The sequence below is a fragment of the Neodiprion lecontei genome, chromosome 4, assembly GCF_021901455.1.
Source record: "Neodiprion lecontei isolate iyNeoLeco1 chromosome 4, iyNeoLeco1.1, whole genome shotgun sequence".
NCBI classification, from domain to species: Eukaryota; Metazoa; Arthropoda; class Insecta; order Hymenoptera; family Diprionidae; genus Neodiprion; species Neodiprion lecontei.
Genome location: NC_060263.1, coordinates 7,420,019 through 7,438,842, shown reverse-complemented (window position 1 = coordinate 7,438,842; position 18,824 = coordinate 7,420,019). Strand labels below are relative to the sequence as shown.

At 36.7% G+C, this 18,824-nt stretch overlaps 1 protein-coding gene across 14 annotated transcripts in view; it reads left to right on the top strand.

Annotated features, from left to right (window-relative positions):
- Window positions 1–18,824, top strand: part of LOC107225363 (disintegrin and metalloproteinase domain-containing protein 10) — a 347,658-nt gene that overhangs the window by 171,764 nt on the left and 157,070 nt on the right. Inside the window, exons 1-2 of one of the 14 annotated variants that reach the window (XM_046736141.1) lie at window positions 4,582–4,728; window positions 13,185–14,006. The exons of 2 other annotated variants lie outside the window; for them this stretch is intronic. In XM_046736141.1, the coding sequence (XP_046592097.1) occupies window positions 13,904–14,006 (103 nt within the window). In that variant the 5' untranslated portion in view covers window positions 4,582–4,728; window positions 13,185–13,903. Of the gene's footprint in view, window positions 1–4,581; window positions 4,777–4,916; window positions 4,990–7,834; window positions 7,890–13,137; window positions 14,007–18,824 lie in introns of those variants that run through there. 11 more of the 14 variants (XM_046736149.1, XM_046736147.1, XM_046736146.1 and 8 more) reach the window with 11 other exon arrangements.

Genomic DNA, 18,824 nt, shown 5'->3' with positions numbered 1-18,824 from the left:
CGTACTTTGGCGCAGAAATATCGTAAATTTATTTTTCTACAAAGTAACTAAAACGATCAGCTCGCGCAGAGTTTATAATTTTGTAAAAACATTTTCCTCCAGAAAAATTGCAAAAAAGAACAAAGTGTAAAAATATACACGTATAATATGCATTGGCATGTTTCAGGAAACAATAATTTACGATTTTTAACCGTGGCATACCCTAAAATGTTTGTTTAGGTTAAAAGAAAATTTTTTTCAAAAGATAAGCGTTATGTGTTAGATTGCGCTTATTTCATATTTCGCTTATTTGATTTTTTTTTTTTTTTTCAATTTGTGAAGAAACACGCTGTTGCACTTCAATTGTCATTACTTTCCTCATATTTATGTTCAAACCAAAGATCACGATCCGTAATACGACAATATATCAACCGGGAATCTTGTGCTCTCCTAAATTAAAATTTCATATTAAATTACAACTATTTTACGAGATTGAATTAATAATGAAAAATTCATTAGATACACTTTTCAAACATCAACCAAAGACTCGATCTTAATAGTCACAATTACGTAAATTGATATTATGATTGACGCAAACGATAAAAAAAATAATAATAATAATAAAATACTATTCACGATGCTTCATAAATTCAAAAAAATGCAAAAAAATAGTTAAAAATTCAACCGAGTGCGATGTGTTCCAGATAAAGTAAAACGCTCGTCTTTTGACAGAATCTTACTTTCATCCTGGACAAACTTTTCAGGGTTTCTCACGATCGAAAATAGCAAATTACATCTTTCTGAAACATCGTATTGTACGTAAAAAAAAGAAAGAAAAAAAAAACACGTGCTTTGGTGAACCGTACCGTACTCTTTTCTTTCAATATAACATTTTTCGTATCGTCGTCTTCCGTTTTCTAACCCTTTGCAACCACACGAGTTGTAAAGCCAGACGAGAAACGTAACTCTGGGAATATTTATAGCCGGGCGAAAAGTGTCGAATCCCTTTTGGGGAATTATTTCGGCCCGAGGCTCTCTCTCTCTCTCTCTCTCTCTCTTTTTTTTTAAGAGCGGCGAGGTGCAAGGGCGCGGGTTAAGTTTTATCGCGTGTGACCCTTCCGCAGTCTGTTTACGCAGCCCGGCGACTAGCGGGCGGTCCCTTCGACCCTTCTCATTTTTGCGGATCGCTATTCCCGGCTACCCTCGTCGCCTTGCTGCCTACGAACCCGACCAAGTTCCTTCGTTCGGAGTTTCGAGAGTTGCGTGAGCGTGTCTCGGGACACCGTATTCGGAAACGTTACGAATCATAAATCACAAATCACTTAGGTGGGGATTTCTTCTTGTTTTTCTTTTTTTTTTTTTTTTTTTTTTTACTTTTCATTTTTACAGTTTTCTTTTTCTTCTTTTTTTTTTTTTTTTGGCCACTCTTAAAAGCACGGATAAATCCCTGCCGTGATGTTGAACGGGCGAACGTGCCATTGAAAAAATTTTCAGAAAATCACGAAGCTTGTGCAATATTTTTAAACCGCATAATTCTCCATCACGTCAAATTTCTTTGTTTCATTTTATTTTCCTTGAAATTTACACAGAAAAAAAAATAAAAAAATTATAAAATCCCAACACGATTATATTTGAATAACTAACAATGAGTTAGACTGGGAGAAAATCGGTTTGTACTGTAGGGAAAAAGAAATTTTTGGAATTTTTGGTCGAATTTTTAATCGATACTATCTATGTTTCTTTCACGATGAAAATAGCGCGGTCGTTGAATAGAATTAGGTGAGGAAATTTCGAGAAAATTTCGTATTATTTCAAGTCAATATGGACCACAGAGAATTTTATTCCAGCTAGTAAAAATTTACACGAATTTGAACAAGGGTGAAAATTTTTTTCATCAACTTCACTCGACTTGTTGAAAATTTTATACGAATGCATGTCAGCTCGCATGGAATTAAGAAAATTATCAAATTTCGTAGGAAAAGCGGTAAAAATTTTTAACGGTTTAGTTTTATTAAACTTACATTATTTGTTTGGAAATTCACATCGCGTGAGCAGTAAAAAATGCCAGCATTACAGCTTCGATAATTTTTCAATCTTACGCCAAGATAAATTTCTAGCTTAGAACTGAGTGAAATTTATACAAATTAATATCAAAGTGATGAAAAAAAAGTTAGTCCTCTGAGTCAAAGCCGCGATCGAAAGGCGCGAAAAAGAAGCACTAAAAAAAAACAAGTTGCGAATATTATAAAGTTAATAAATTTGAAAGTTAAGTATTTCGACAGGCATGAGTTTTCGTTGGTTGGAAGATTTCCTATGCGATTGGATAAGTATCAAATTCGAAGCCGTAATCCGAGCAGAAAACTTGATCAACTAAAGCGAAATCTTCGAAAAACTTGCTTCTGAAGTGCGAAATTCTAGGATGATGAAATTACTGTTAACCGCAATCGATTACGATAAAATTCGCGAGGTGAATTCATTTGTGAGACAAAAAAAAAAAGAAAAAAGAAAAATGTGTTGTTCAAAAAAAAAAAGGATCAAAAGAGATTAGCAAGAATAAATCCTTCATCGGGATTTAAACTCGGAGCGTAAAATTCCCACGCTGTGAATTTTCCTTTTTTTTTTCGCTGCAGACCTTTCGTTCCCGTTCAACTTTTTGAAACTAATGTCTGTTTCTTTTTTCTCTTTCTTTCTTTTCTCTTTTTTTTTTAATTAAGTAATTGCTCGTGTCTACCTGCAAACTAAATGCACACCCATCCCTGTTCCGTGGGTTTAAGGTTTTCGTTTTTTACGAATAACTTACGGTCCGAATTGCTTACGATAATAGTAACAATGATTGCGCAAAATTAGCGATGACTGGAGAAGTGATTTTCCGCTTAACAGTGAATGAAAATGAAATATTATTATAGTCATGACTAGGTCAGGATGGTGGAATCTCCTATGTATACGTGTTATATGTTTATACGGTGTTTTACAGGTTAATTTTGTAAACGGTTGATCATTACGATTTTTAATTTCATCAAGGATATCTCCTTAAATAGTACGAACCTGGAAAACGGTACCGGAAGAATTTTCAAATTCGTAAACACTCAAATCGATTTATGTGAAACGAGAAAAAACAAGCTTTTCGTTTGCGAAACAGAACATTTCCACACAAGATTCAAAGCGGAAGAGCATTTTTTCTAGTTTTAAAATTGTTTTCTCTCTCTTCATATTTGATCAAAATATATTTTTTCAAATTATTTTTTTAGTCCTGAGATTTAATTGTTTTTCTAAATCGTAAACACTAGAGATTTTTTTCAAATTAATTTTATTTGCAGTTAATGGAAAATATAATTTTGAAATTGAAAAAGAAAAACCGTCCTTCGCCTACGAATCTTGCGTGAAAATGTTCTATTTCGGAAACAAGACGTTTTTGTTTTTTTCTTGTTTCATAAAAATCGGTTGCGGTGTCTTTGACATGGGTTTAAAAATTCATGGGGCAAAGACGAATAATAGAAAAAAATTTGAAATCTTTTTTTTGGAAGGTGTTCAGGGATCGTACTGAGAAGGAAAAAATTCTTGATGAAATTAAAAAATATTATGATGAACCGTTTACAAATTTGGCGTGAATAACCCCATACATTGATTTTAAAATTTGTATCCTCGTTGATGATCCTTGTGGGTATAGGAACGTAGCAGACAACCCGGGTCGGGTTTCAAGTTCCGAATTATTTGGTGACGAAACTTGAAAAGTAATGAAATCAAACTTTTGCGAAACGACAAAGTTTCGAATAGTCGTAAACTCGTCGGCTCAAAGTTCAGAAATTCAAGTTACGATGGAGCAAAATTGCAAAAAGTAAGGATTCTGATCGAGTAAAATTCCGAAAATTAAAATATAATCTCACAGCGTAGTTTACTCAACGATAGGGTGTAAAGAAAAAAAAAGAAAATGAGAAAAACCGAAAATCAAATCACCAGAATTACGAATCGAAAATTCAAAACAAAGAAAGATCAGAGTAGTGAAAAATCCACCAAGCCAGTAATTCACAGGATCGAAGATCTTGGATCATTCGGAATTCCGATGTTTCAGATTTTTGAATCACCTCATTTTCGGACTTTCGGAACTTTGACTCGTCGAATTTTATGCATGCCCTTTCTGAATTTACCACTTTTGAAACTTCGAGCGTGGGGTTTCGGAAGATTCGGAACTTGGATTTCTTTACTTTAAGTTTCACCATTAAAAAAATTGGAATCTTACGCTTTCGGAACTCTTGAAATTCGGAACATCAATCCCACCCCGACGACTCTGCACCGCCACTATTACTACCGCCATAAAAAAAAGGGCGCTGCGAAGGGGGTTGTAAAAAAATAAATCCCATTGTTTCATCTCGGTAAATTTAGTCCCCGAAAATAACGTCTTACCCAACCCCCTCGGGCAATAAGGTTAGGAAGAGCGCTTCGGCGTCGCGACGCGACGCGTCTCGTCGCGTGTCCCCGCTCCACACGTGCAACCCCCGGCCCTCCTCGTCGGGGGTGGATGGCGGTGGTGGGGTGACGGGGTGGCGGCGCCCCTACCGGAGGTTTGTTATCGTCGTACGTTGAGCAGTGCGCCGGGCGCGCTCCACCGGGCCAGTCGCCTTCCCGGATCGCGAATCGCCCTGAGCTTTCAAAGCCCGTCGAGTCGTCGAGCCGCGATGTTGTCGCCACGTGCCGAAACGCCACGCGACGCGACTGCTACGTCAGGAAGCTTTTGCCGATCCTGATTATTGGGTGAAAGTCGATTTTAAAACGTGAGACAGTCACGCTGCCCGGTATACAGTAATCAATAACAAAACTACCCGTCTCGAACAAGGATATTCAAATTTCGTTTACACGTGACTCGAAGCTTACGTGCTTGCGAAACTCACAAGTTTGCAACAAAAGCTGATTTTTTTTTTTTTTTATACTCGTCTTTTAAGATTCGAAACGTAGCTTTTGCCGACCTTCCGTAAAACTCTCTTGAAAACTATCGCAACGTTTGCACGTATGTATGTACATGGATTTTCGGTTGATATGGGAAAGATGTAGGAGGGTGGATTTTTCAGTTTGTCGAATTACGATGGAGAAAATTAAGCTCAGCGAATGAATCGTGTCGAAATGTTCGTTTCCGTTTTTTTTTTGGCTTCTTCCTGCGCGGTTGAGGTTTTTTGCTTTCACTTCATACTGTTATTTTTTTGGTTCGACTCGTTTCTCACGTGTAAAACGAAAGTCTTTGGATTCATTCGAATTGGTAGAAACGTCTCTTTATTTCAACGTGGTTTCGTTTTTGTTATATCTCGACGACATTTTTTTTTTTCTTTTTCTTTTATTCTTCAATCTCATATGATTTGAAATTTGTAACGATCAGATACTCGCAGGCAAATTAATCTTCTTCCGTTTCATCCTGCGACTATCTATCATCAGATGATTGATTCAGTCTTTGCTGTTTCTCCAATTACTCGAACATCACACGTGACTTTTGCACCCAGCGCTTAGGGAGAAAAAATAGGGAAAGCTTTGCTTTTGGATTTTGTGTCCATTATTCTCACCAGTCACGAACAAATCTTTCCCTAAACGGATGTGCGAAGTTTGAAAATCTCTAGGAGTGGCTGGCTATAAGTGGATGTCAGTCGAATAATCGAGGGATTCTTACACGTGTCGAATAACGTTGAAACATGAACCCAGAAATAAATTTTACAGAATTGTTCACAATACTTGTGCGCAGTGTCGATGAAATAACTTTTCTTTCATCCTTGCCAATAAAATTTATTGTTCGTCCGTTGGAATTACTCGAAATTATTTTATTAAACTTTTCCAATCGGTCGAATTCAGGTGGAATTCAACTCTGTTAAACTTCAAGTGATTATTCAAGTGGATCGATTAATTATTTCCTCGAGGATGTGAATTTATTTTATTTAGTTGTTGATGTTTTTTTTCTTTTTTTTTTTTATCGTTTTTACTTTCATTTTTCTTTCCATCGTCACGTGCGGAGGGTTTCAATATTCAATCCTGAGTGTTGAGACGATAGAAAATTTTCCCTCTTGAGAGCTTCGTAATTAATATCTCTAATCGCGTGACTTGATGTAAAATTAAAAAAAAAAAATCAAGTTACAAGTAAATATGTTTTAATAACTGTTACAGTCGACAAATTTGATTCTCAGATCACGAGATTTTCCGGTGAAAATTTTCAGCACGTGCAAATTCGAATCGTGCGAAAAATGATGCAAGGAATTTTATCGGTCCTATTTCCTCCGACAGGGTGAAAGATTCTTAAATGTTTCTTTGTCGTTTATTTTCTTAAATTTCTTTTCTCTCTTACTTCGTCGTTGGTCTGCGATTTGTTCAACGATCCGGAATCAATCTTTGTCAGTGACGGATATTTCCGCTATCCTAAAAATTCGTCGATCCTTTCATACGTGTATAATTAATAAGAATATTTCATCGCGTAGGAATCGGAATCGTGAATAATGAATTATAGTGACTGAATTTAATCGAATGAAAACTTTTCGTCTTCTAATTTTCAAAATAGTCGCATTTTGCTATAATTAATCGAGAAAATGGTGCGTTTTTGTCACGCTTTTCACAACGGTATTGAAACGATTTGTTACGCCCGGCTCGAAACTCGTCCCCCGAAATCGCTTTATGCGGATTTGGTATGGTTGAAATCTGGTTCACGTGACACGTGTCGAACAAACAAACAAATTTATCGCGCTCCGAATGCTCGCGGTTCGGTCTCCTGTATCTCTGCACTACATCCATTTGTACCTACGTGTATATTTTGTATGTACGCGTTCTCGATTGACTCGTTGGAATTTCACACTATACAGCCAACCTTCCCTCGCGTAGCACGCGGCAGATGCCTGAAATGCCGATGTCGAATTTCTGGCGAGGCGAATTTTTCGTTGCTAAAAAATACAGCGATTCGATTGGTTTGAAGTTTCACAGAGCGATTTTCTGTATCCAAGTGTTTTTTTTTTTTTTTTTTTTTTTTCGACTCAAAATTACTGTCTTAATATTCGTACCCAAAGTAAAGGGAAAAGTAGGTGAAAGTGGTGAAAGTATCGTGAATCGGGGAGGTTCAACTCCCACGAAACATGTTTACTCGTATAATTCAATCCGTTTGAAGTAAAGAATTCAAATAATGGGTGAAGAAAATAATTGATCGATCGTTAATTAATTGTTTGAAAATTTTCAAAAAGTTAATAACTGATATCAGAATAATTAGCTACCGAAGAATCGGGTAAAAAATTCAAAAGCTTATGTAATCTTGAAATTGTCGTTGTTGACAAATAACTGTATTTCGATTATTTAACTGTGATAAAACGAGCCTGACAACAGAATTTAATTTGCATTGTATTTTCACACAGTCGGTTTCCTCAAACTTCAAAGAATCTCGACAGCAATTTCTTATCACAAAAAATGACGACAAGTATTTCTTTTTTCACTTTCTGTTTTTTGATCCTGAAGAATTTCCGTCAAAGGAGCTAAAATTCGTGTTTAATGATTGATTTTCGAAAACGATCAGGTTCCTTAAATTTACAAAATCACGACGAGAATTTCTAGTCATAAAAATTGGTAACAAGTGTTTCTTTTTTTTAGCTTTCTGTTTTTTGATCCAGAAGAATCTTCGTACAAGGGAGCGGCTAAAAATTTCTGTTCGATGATTAATTTTTTTTTGAAACTAGCACCACAGTTTTGCCAACCATGCAATGTCTAATTAAATCTGCGATGCAGGGCGAGTTTTGAATCGGTGTTTATCGCTCCGCCGGAAGGGTAAAGGGGGGGATGTTTTGCCGGGTGGCCGGCGAGAAGCGGCGCACGTGGTTTTGACAGGGTGTTTAAACAAAGTGGCATGTAGATGTGAATTCGCGGTGCCGATTTGCTTCGGTAGTCGTGTTAATTAATTCGCCTAGGTATTACAAACAGCCCCGCGCGTTCGGAGAGGAGAGAGAGAGAGAGAGAGAGAGAGAGGGAGAGAAAGTCTCCGGCGCATTGAAAAGCTCCGCAAATAGGTTTCCGCCCCTCCCTTCCCCGCCCTTTCACCCTTTACCTGCACCAAGTCGCCAGAGTTTCTAAACAAATTAATTATTGCACAACGGATTGTACGTACAAGTTATACGTACACCATCCTTTGAATGATATGGTAAATCGATACTTGGGTGTAATTATAATTGCAGCTTCGAATCTATTTTTCTTTCCTCCGTATTGTCGGAAAATGTGGATTATAAATTTTTATAATATGGTTTTCTCGTCCGTGTAATATCGAACGTGTCTTTTTACCGATTCAGAGGTTTTGTTTCAAATAAGGTAATAAAACAGTCCACGGCTCGTAAAAAAAAGTAAACTCGTAATAATTACCATACCGCGTGCAAAGTTTTCCTCTCGAATTAATTACTTGTCAGGTTTTCACTCGTCTAGTTTCACACCTGCAAGTTTATCGTGCGATGGGAAAGTTTTGCGAAGGGGGAAAAATAAAAAAAAAATAAAATTCCGCTTCTCGTACTATACGCGCGGTATAGAATAAAGTGTTTTTGATTTTTTTTTTTTTTTTTCAAACAATTCCGTTACCGCCGACTAAAACTAATCGGTGAAAAATTCGACAAAGTTTTGAATTTTGACTCCCCGATACGTACCGTCAAAAAGACGAAATAATTTAACACCACGATAACTAATATTTCTACGAACCGCGTAAGATATTTAGAAAAAAAAAAAAAAAGAAAAAAACAGGATTGAAATTAAGTCAACAGTACCTACAAGTTTCACCGTCTAAGGTATAATTACGAGGTGATTGTTCCTTCTCCTCCCTTTCCCCCGCCATCGTTTCCCGGCAACAAAATGTGCAAACTCATAATAAAGTCCGAGGTTCTTGGTACAACCAACGTGGCGTGAATGAGCATCGCAGTTGCTTGCTGGGTGTTGTACTTTATACGTATGTGCATGATCCAAAAGAAAAACAACGTTCATCGTCGCGATCCGAACTTCATTAACGTGCCGATCAATTTCTCATAAATATTCACGAAGCAATCCGTTGCTGAGACAAGGCTATATGTGTATATGTGTAGGAGAGAAGAAAAGAAAATGAGACTAGATGAAAGAAAAAAAGAAAAAAAAAAAGAGAGAGAAAAGCTTTCCTTTTCCCTCCGCGAATATACATTATGTATATGGTATACAACAGGCCACTTATCGATATTATCCACTGATTACGTACACACACACACACACACACATATATATATACTATATATATGTATACTTTATCTAACGTGTAGCGTGAAGCCAGCTTTACGAGCTTTGACTACATCTTTACCGTATACTTAGACATGAATATAATGTTCTCTAGCCATCGAGTCGCAGGTAAAGGTTCGATTACGGGTTTATTATTATACATGTGTTTGGTTATGGATGTACCATATGTGTACATTATGGTGTGCGCGTGTTTTCCTCGGTAATTTCTCGTCGATCGTTTCCTAGCCATTGTTTATTCCATTTTGTGTCCGTATTATTGTTTCATAAGCGACCGCGGTATACCGTCATGAAAAATGAATCGATTTGTCCCGGGGGCGAAAGGTATATACCAAAAAAATAAATAAATAAATAAATAAATAAATAAAAAAGAAAGAATTCAACCGTCGTCGTCGTCGGCGAGCAATCTCACTAATCGAATCCCGTACCGAACAATATTTGTTTGATATAAACTTTTACATTTACGATTTGATTCAATGAAATGTTGTTTTTTTTTTTTTTTTTTTTTTTTTACCAACTTTGTTAGGTTCGCGTTTTTCTTTTTGTGTGTGTGCGTGTGTGCTTATATTTTTATTATAGAACAATGAATGTTGGCTGATGATAAAAAATATTGAAGTTGGACTGTTAGTGGGGAAAAAAGTTGGTTCGATTAATGTTATTTATGATACTTGAATTATTCGAGTAGTTTCCAGTACAGTTATTGATATTGTAGATATATTTTGAAATTGTTGGAATGTTCATTACTAAGTAAACAGATAAAGAGCGAAATATGTTTGACAAAAAAAAAAAAAATATGTTTCGAAATTATATTCTCGCAGGAACGTGAACAAGATTTTTTACCCTCTACGAGTTGAAAATATTAAACAGATGAAATTGACAATTATAGAATGACTACTACAATCCAAATTGCGGTGTAAAATTATTTTCGGTGGATTGGTGAATGGTTATTGAAATTTTTTTAATGAGAAAAAAAAAAAAAATGATTCATTTCACGCGTACTCGAAGTTTGAAACGATTTGTAATCTTGAAAATTACTAACGATCGATGATCGATGCAATGATATTTAAAGGCATAATTTTGTCACTCGGTAATTTGAAATTCTAACGCAGGAACTTGGTAATGAAAATTTGAGGTTTGGATATTGAAAGCTGAGGTTGAACCTGCACGATTTTCTATCATTCATGGCTGTATCAGGTGCTCGTCAGTCGTGGAAGCCCGTTGCACGTGTTATTATGGGGGGGGTGGGGGGGGAGAAAGTCGATCGAGGGAAGTCACAGCCTGTTGCAATATTAAATTCGATTCTCCCCTATTCCTCTACCTCCCTTCAGTACCGGCGGTTGCGAAACGAGGAACTCATTCAATTATTGACATATTGAAGAGCGGCAAAGAGAGGAGTTCCGGGGCAGGCTAAATGCGGACGTCAATTCGCAGTCGCTCCTCGTTCGTCCTCCCTCTCCAACCCCTATCACACCCCTTGCACCCCTCCAGCTACTGCAGTTTGTGGTTCTTGACGCAAAATCAGGGGCATCAATCCCCTTCGGCTATCGGCTCATCCCAAATTCCCCATCCATCGATCTGACGTTCGAAAAAATACGACGGTGCTGTTTTTATTATTATTGTATCAAGGTTGTTGGATAGCAATAAATCCGCGATGGGGTTTGATTATCAATGAAATTTTACCGTGTATTTACGAAAGTTATTTTTTTTTTTTGCGTCATTTTTTTTTTTTTTTTTTCGCTAAACCACTTTGCAATTTTTTTTTTTTTTTTTTTTTTTTACTTGAAAGAATTTTGGCATATCATATCACTTGTAATACGTGTACGTCTGAGTGAAATTTTTACTTCCGGTTACCGCTCGGTCCTTGATTATTTTCATTTTTTAACACGATCGAAAAATGTAGTTCTAGGTAGAAAATGAAAATTAGTTTTCTAACTGTTACCGGAAAGTCTGGTATCCGTTACTGTTCTTTCTCATTGCGATCGCTGTTGCTATATTTTCTTGCAACTGTTGCGAAAATTTAACGCTTATTATTGAGAGCCAAAAAAACTCGTTTTAATTCATACATTTTAACTTTAATTCGTTGCAATAATATCAACGAAGTAAAAATTCTTTTCCCTTCCTTTCATTTTGTAGCCTCGTTAGTCGAGGTTAGTTTAGTTCATTAAACGTTCAACTGACCTGATAAAAATTCGTATGACTTACAAATTAATTTGCTACCGAGCTGCAAGCAAATTAATCAAGAAAAAAAATATCTGGTCATTTTCACTTTTTTTTTAAGAAAATTCCCAGTATAATTTTGACGTAAAAAAAAAAAAAAAAAAAAAAAAAATCACAATCCTTTCATCGTAACAAGAATTCTGAACAAAATGATTTCCATCCTTACAAAAAGTTACTCAATTGTTTAACAATGTCTTTCAAAAGTCTTACGTAAGTCAGATATTCCGAAATTCAATGGCTTGATATTAACCAGAATTTTGAATAAATCTCCAGGACCAAAATTGTGTCGGAAAAAAAAAAAAAAAAAAAAAAAAAAACGAAGCAAAAATTAAAATCTGTTCAATTTTTCTGAATTATCGACAACGAAGCCGGAGGGTGAAAATTTTGAAAAACGTTTAGACCACCGAGGTTTGCGGAGAGGTCTATTAGTGTGGTAATAAGAAGCTCTTTCACATGTGGATCGAATTACGCGAGGAGAACAAGACAGCCTTAACGAAGCATTTGAAGTCTCTCTTTTTCTCACACTCTCCGTATCTCTCTCTCTCTCTCTCTCGCTCTCTCTCTGTATACGTAAGTAATTAGAGTTTCGAGATGACCGGCAGGAAGCCGAGGGCCGCGTATAAAGTTAGTGGCAATAACTCGGCTCGGTTGGTCGGCATGTGGAGAACGAAGAGACGAACGAGCCACGTACAACCACCACCTCGAACTTCTGTTCCCGGTGTTCCGGAAAACCCTCTCTCTTTCTCTCTCTCCATCTCTCTCTCTCTCTCTCTCTCCATCTCTCTCCCATTTCTCTCCTTCTCGCTCGTTTTCCCGCCCCGCTTTCGAAAGCTTCTATCGTGCGTTCAAACAACGAACAGAGCTTAAACAACTTGCGAACGTTTAACTTTCCACCCTTATTACAAATTGCGTAACGCTCTGCGTTATCCCACCCCTCCCTCCCTCCCCCCCTTCTCTCTCTCTCTCTCTATTCTCCACTTAGACAGGTACTATTTTCCTCGTACGGTTCGATTGTTACATACTGTACAGAATTATACCCCGCGTTTTATCTCGGTATATTTTTCAACTCGTTGTAATTTTTTTTTTATTTATATGTTTTTTTTTTGGTGTGGTTTAGATTCAAACAATCCTTTCGTTGACAGGCATCAGACTTGTACAAAGTCTGCCGAGCGTTGTTCGGTATGGTGGAAAAATTATTGAAACAGAGGAATGATAGAACCGTAATGTTTGATTTAAATTGAAACTGAAATGATCATGATTGAAATTAATTTTATTGTGAAACAAATACGGTGAAAACTGTAAATTTTATTTTGAAGAAAAACAAATCAGATTACCGTGCCTTCTTTTCGAAAACCATCAAATCATATTTTTATGCCAATTTCTATGCATCGGAGTTCACTTCGATCAACGAAAAGGATCTTGTGTATAAATTGCGCGAACGTTGCGGAAATTAACCTGACGTGACGTCGAAAATTGATTTTACAGAAAAAAAAATGAACTGTATATTTGAAATCCGACGAAGTGAAAAGTTTTTTTGTTTAGATAGTAATACAGTAATGTTGCTAATTTTTAATTGGCCTGAAGGAAAAAAACTCTGAACTTGGGTTTAAATTCGTACCCTCAATTCTTTTACTATGGGAATTTACACCCAACTTGGTTTCTTTTTTTCCACGAGGGTGACTCGACTTCGAACTTTTATAGTTCAGAATTTCAGCTTCACGTTCTAATTGAGGACGTTTTCTGTTCAGACCCTAAACAAATTTCATACGAAATTGAATCAGGTAGTAGCGTTTAAGTAACGAAACATTGTTTAATGGATCCCGAAAAATTCTTAAGTCGCAAAATAACGATCCAAAGTGCGAACTTCAACCAGAGAGGTTCGATATAAAAACTGAATAACAGTAACAACGAAATTGATGTTATTACCTCTGGAACAAATTCCTAGAAGTGTCTATAATAATTATCGCCTGTGAATTTAAACGGTTTAAACAATTCGAAATCAAAACGGTTATAACGCCGGTGTGAGAGAGTGATTAAAAAAAAAAGAAAAAAAGAAGACACGCATAAAGACTTTCAGAGACGTGAAACGCGCGCAAGTGCAAGTGAAGAAAATCGCTTTTCATCCCGCGGCTGGAACCGATGATCGACGATTTATGACAGAGAGTGTAATTATGTCTTCGTTGCTTCGGGAAATGTGCAAAGGACGATTCAAATACGTACGATAATCGTCAACTGCAGCCGACGCTCTTGCGCAACTCGTTTTGAAAGCTCTTTTTTTTCCGGTTATATTTTTGAGCCGCTAAGCCGTGACCCGCAACTCTCGCCCCTACGGCACCGGGACGGAGGTGGAGGGCTGATAACCCCGCGAAATCCCGATATCACGTGCCGAGTGCGAGTCAATTCGCCACTCGGAGGTGAAAGAGAACCAAAACCGGAACGAGAAGGGGGGAGGGGAGGGAGGAGAGGGATGAAAGTTCCAGTTCGGCCGACGTTGACGGGGTTGAAAATGTTTCCCGTACTTTTGGCGTGTCTCTGCCTCGCTGCCGCCACTCCGATACCGCAGCTCAATGGTAAGTCCCGCTGCGACCGCAAGCCGAGAAGAAATTTCATTCGTTTCAGTTATTTGTAGGAAAGTTTCAGTGAAATCGGGTGGATCGTCGGGGTAACGCGTCGGAGTATAAATTCCGAATTTGAAAAGTTGCCGAAGCGCGAAATTCAGCATTTTTTGGCGGTGAAACTTGGAGCAAAGAAATCGTGCCTGTTCTGACGAAAATGAAAGCTTTGAATGGTTCGAAATTCATTGCTCAAAGTTCCGAAAGCGCAAAAGATCCGATACGGCGTAACTCCGACAAGTCAAAGTTCCAAAAGTGGGAAAAAGTGAGAGAATTTTTAAGACAGATTGCAAGTGATCAAAGATTTTCAAATCTGTGAATTTCTGGCTTGGTGAAATTTCACAGCGTTGTGCTTTCGTTTTTTTTCTTTTTGTAAATTTTTGATATTTTTATGTTCGGAATTGAGGTGATTCTGATTTTCGGTTTTTCTCATTTTTCACATCTACTCGTTGAGTGAACTAAGCTGTGTGAGGATATTTTAATATTCGGAATTTTACTCTATCGGAAGTTTGTTTTTTCGAATTTCGCTTCATCGTAACTTGAATTATCGGAATGTTGGTTTTCGGAACTTTGAGACGTCGGCATTCCGCCCATTCGAATCTTTCTTGTCTCGTAAAGGTTTGATTCCTTCACTTCAAGCTTCGCCGCCAAACATTCGGAATTTGGCGCTTTTGGAACTGTTTCAAATTTGGAATTTCAACGGGACAATTGTTTGTTTTTGCTCCTCGCTTGTAAAAAGTACGAAATTTCAACGTTCCGGATAAGCGTGAAAATTCACAGTTAGTATATTGTATTCACACCTGCTATATCACCATATCTATCGAATTTAAGATGTCACTATTGAAATTGCAATAAAAAATTAGATGAAATTATTACTTTTTTTTTTATTTTTCAAATAGAAGCTACACGATTTTTTTTATCAAATATTATATTTCTTTTTACTCATTATCAGATTAATGATTACTGAGGCAGAAAAAATTAGAGCTTCTTAAGACAGATTGAAACCTAAGATTAGACTTTTGTCAGACCGAGTAAAATTAATGGCTTTCATGTAACGTATGCGACATTTAATGGGTCCCATTTTACGAAGTGTAGGTTAATGGAAGGAAACGACATTTCTTAGGTTCAATTATTTATGTTTTTTAACCAAAAATTATTCGGCCTAGTAATTTTTCAGTGATTTTCTGGTAGCCAGATAAGTAAAGCTTACGATCGTAATTAATAAAAAAAAGTATACCGTTTAAATTATCTGTTTTATTGACAATTTTCTTTAGTAGGCTCCCATTTCTGTCTATCTGTTCTCGGTTTAGTCTATGCTCAACATTTTTTTACTCCAATTAAGGCCTCAATGTAGATTTATCGTTGTAATAACATGAAATCGTTACGACGACGGTTGCGCAAGTAAATATAGTACGGATAAACGGCTGACTATGATTAGAAAAAAGATTTTCCGATAAGAGCTGTTGATCACAGACTAGTTGATATTACGTACCCAAAACTGTAATTTACAATTATGGTGAGAAACAAAAATAGTCAAGTACCTCGTGACAACCGCAACTGGAAATTTCTCTCGGTGAATAATTTCAATGGGGATGAAATTATTAGGAACGAAACGCTGAATCGTAAAATCACGATTTTGCAACTTTTCGCTTCGAATGAGTTGAGTTTTCAAAACTGGTTGCAGCATGATTTTGCTTCAATATACGGTTCTTACTTAGTAAGGATGGCCAAAAATAATCGATTTTACATTTCATCGATTACTTTTTCTCGGTTAATCGAGTGTAATCGATTGTTTTTTAAAATCGAATAATCGATTACTTTTAGCTAAATAGCCATTGGTAATTCACTGGATCTTCGACAATTCTAAAATTACGAAATAATGATTTATCCTGAAAATGCATCCGTCATAAATTTACTCCTAACGCCGGAAGAATTTCAATTTGTTTTCAAAATTTTACCCACTAAAACTGATGGAATTATGCAGAATCAAACATTCGATTGGTCTTCTGATCTTCGTCATTTTCAGAATGGATCATGTTCAATTTTGATAAATCTTTTCTTACGGGAATGCCAAATCATCGGTGACATCTAGTAGGAATCCTGTTAACGAATTATTTTCTCTATTTTACGAATCGATTTTTTACTTATCATCCAGGCAAACAAGCAGGAAAAATAATCGAATTTCTTGCCGATTCCGCGGCACTTCCGAAGTTAAAAATCTCGGGCTAATAAATTCTCGTTTTCGCGAATAACTCACGAACGGCTTCACCGATTCTGGTCAGAATTCTATCAGTTATAAATCACAAAGAAATTCGTTGATCGAGACCAAGATCATCGAAGTTCGTTCAATCGTTCTTGAGATATCGTCGGATGAAAAATCGATCGTACCGATATGCCAAGCCGTTATTACATGTATAATTTCCTACGGACGTAAGAATGAAAAGAAGGATATTTTGAGAACGAATAACCGAATTTCGATGATTGTCTGTGGGAGTTGAATCGAATAAAAATTCGACTCTACATTGTCGCTGTTAATATAACAGCTTCCGTTTTTATCTAGAAGTGCAGGTATTTGAAATAATCAGAAATATTCTTATCAACTCACGATCGGATGGTGAATTTATTTTTTTTTTAAAGTGGAGTATTCGTCACCCTAACAAAATCGCTTCACTTACCTAACGTGGGAAATTATTTCCAGCATCCAGTAATTCAGAGGGAGAATGCCGTTCTAACCAACCCTCACCTATCGCTTTACCGATTTTTATCATTTTACGCTTTTCTGACTACGCTGCGTGCTGCGGATTATTATTTTTCCATTCTTTGCTAGCACGCATGGCTTCTTTCTGTATTTTTTTTTTTTTTTTTCTTTTTTTTTTTTGTTCAATGCAGTTTTCACCCCAGCCTGTCTCTTTTATCTTTTATCAACCGTCGAACGACCCTCGGAAAAGCGATTTCATTGTGCCGTGTATAAAGTATTTACGGGGCCGAAACCGAAAGGGGGTGAACGTGGTGGGGGAGAAAATCTCGACAGATTACGGGATTCCGCAACTTTTGGCAACGCGTTCCAACCTCCTGCCCCACTTTTGTTCTCTCTGAAATCCCATCCGCGATTTAACCGTTCTTCTTTGATGCGGTATGTGCCGAGGAAATATACGATTCCAACTCGCGCTCTATGCAAATTCCCCTTCAACTCTTCACGATCCGTCAATTCGATTCTCGTATCTCTGGTCCCGCGTTGTAATTTAGAAAGCCGAAAAAAATTGAAAGAATAAAATTATTATTCGAATTGATAAAAATTAAAAATCCCTCCATACACTTGGAGAAATTTTTAGTTACGGTTACCGCTCAGTTCTTAACTATTTTCATTTTTTTTTACCACAATCGAAAAATACAGTTCTGCGTAGAAAATGAAAATTAGTATTCTAGCTGTTACCGGAAAGTCTAGCATCCGTTACTATTCTTTCTCATTACGATCGCTGTTACTGTATTTTTTTGAAACTGTTGCGAAAATTTAATGCTCGTGCAACGATAAATTGAAGTTAAAGCCTTGTTCAACTAAAAGAGCAGAGTAAACCTCACAAGCTGATTTTGCGTTGCAATAACCAAAAAAGGATCGACAATAGCGCAAAATGGTTACGCTTACATCGTTTTACTCAATTTTTCTAGTTACCATAAAAAATGAAATTTTTCTCAGTGTGCTTCGATAAAACATAAAGAAATTAACAAAACGGAAAAATTAATTAGCACAAAATCGAGTCAGGATATTTTAATTTTCTCAAGACTCAAGTTTTTCACTTATTTGAAATTTCGATTTCAATCCACCAGATTTTGTACTTTAATTTTACTAAAATTGTATAAATTTGAATATCTTTACCTCTGAACTGAATTTAATTGTTTCGATCGCCACTCATTGTTGTTAGGTCCGTTTAAATATTTCGAATTTAAAACGATTCAATTATCACCGAATATTGGTGAAAAAAACGTCAATACTCAAATTGATGAGGTCGAAGGGGGGTGGGGGGTGGGCTCTTGGCTAAGGAAGAATCGTGTATATTGAACGAAACTCGAAGATTAACGAGGGGAAATTCCTAGTTTATTTTTATCCTGCGTTTTATATTCACCGAAAATAATAAAATGCACCGTTTGCGGAGGGGTAAAAATGGGGATTCAGGGGGCGAACACAGACCTTGGCACAGCGGTCGTTCATTCACTTCAGTTTTCAATCGCGAAAGAAGCAGTTTCCACTGGTCCGTGACGTTTGTATTCTCATATCACAGACTCCGAGCTCCGTGGCTGAACTTTTTCGATATCACTGTCGGCAACTTTTTTCATTTACAGGAAAAACTTTTTCCCGTCCCCGTCCCGCCGAAAATGAACTCTCATAATATACGTATACCAGTATACCACATGAAATGGGATGAGACCGAACAAAATATTATATAATATTGTGAAAAATAAAAATAAAAAATTCCACCTGCGTACGTTCAACAATCTTTAACGCTGATAGTGTTTCGGAAACTTTTCATTTCTCGCTATATTATTTTATCACGTGTCTCGCTTCAAGAGAACCTCTTCGTGACTTTTATTTTATTCACTTCTAAACACTATCGTAAAATGGAATGTCCATTGCAGTTGTAATCGCGAAAAACTTTGCTTCGTGAAAAACGATTTCTATCAATTTTTTCGTTTTCTTTTCTCTTTTTATAAAATTTGACTCTTGGAAAGGATTCATAATCGTCTCGGTAGTTTTCCACGAATTTTTCGAAAATTTGTCAC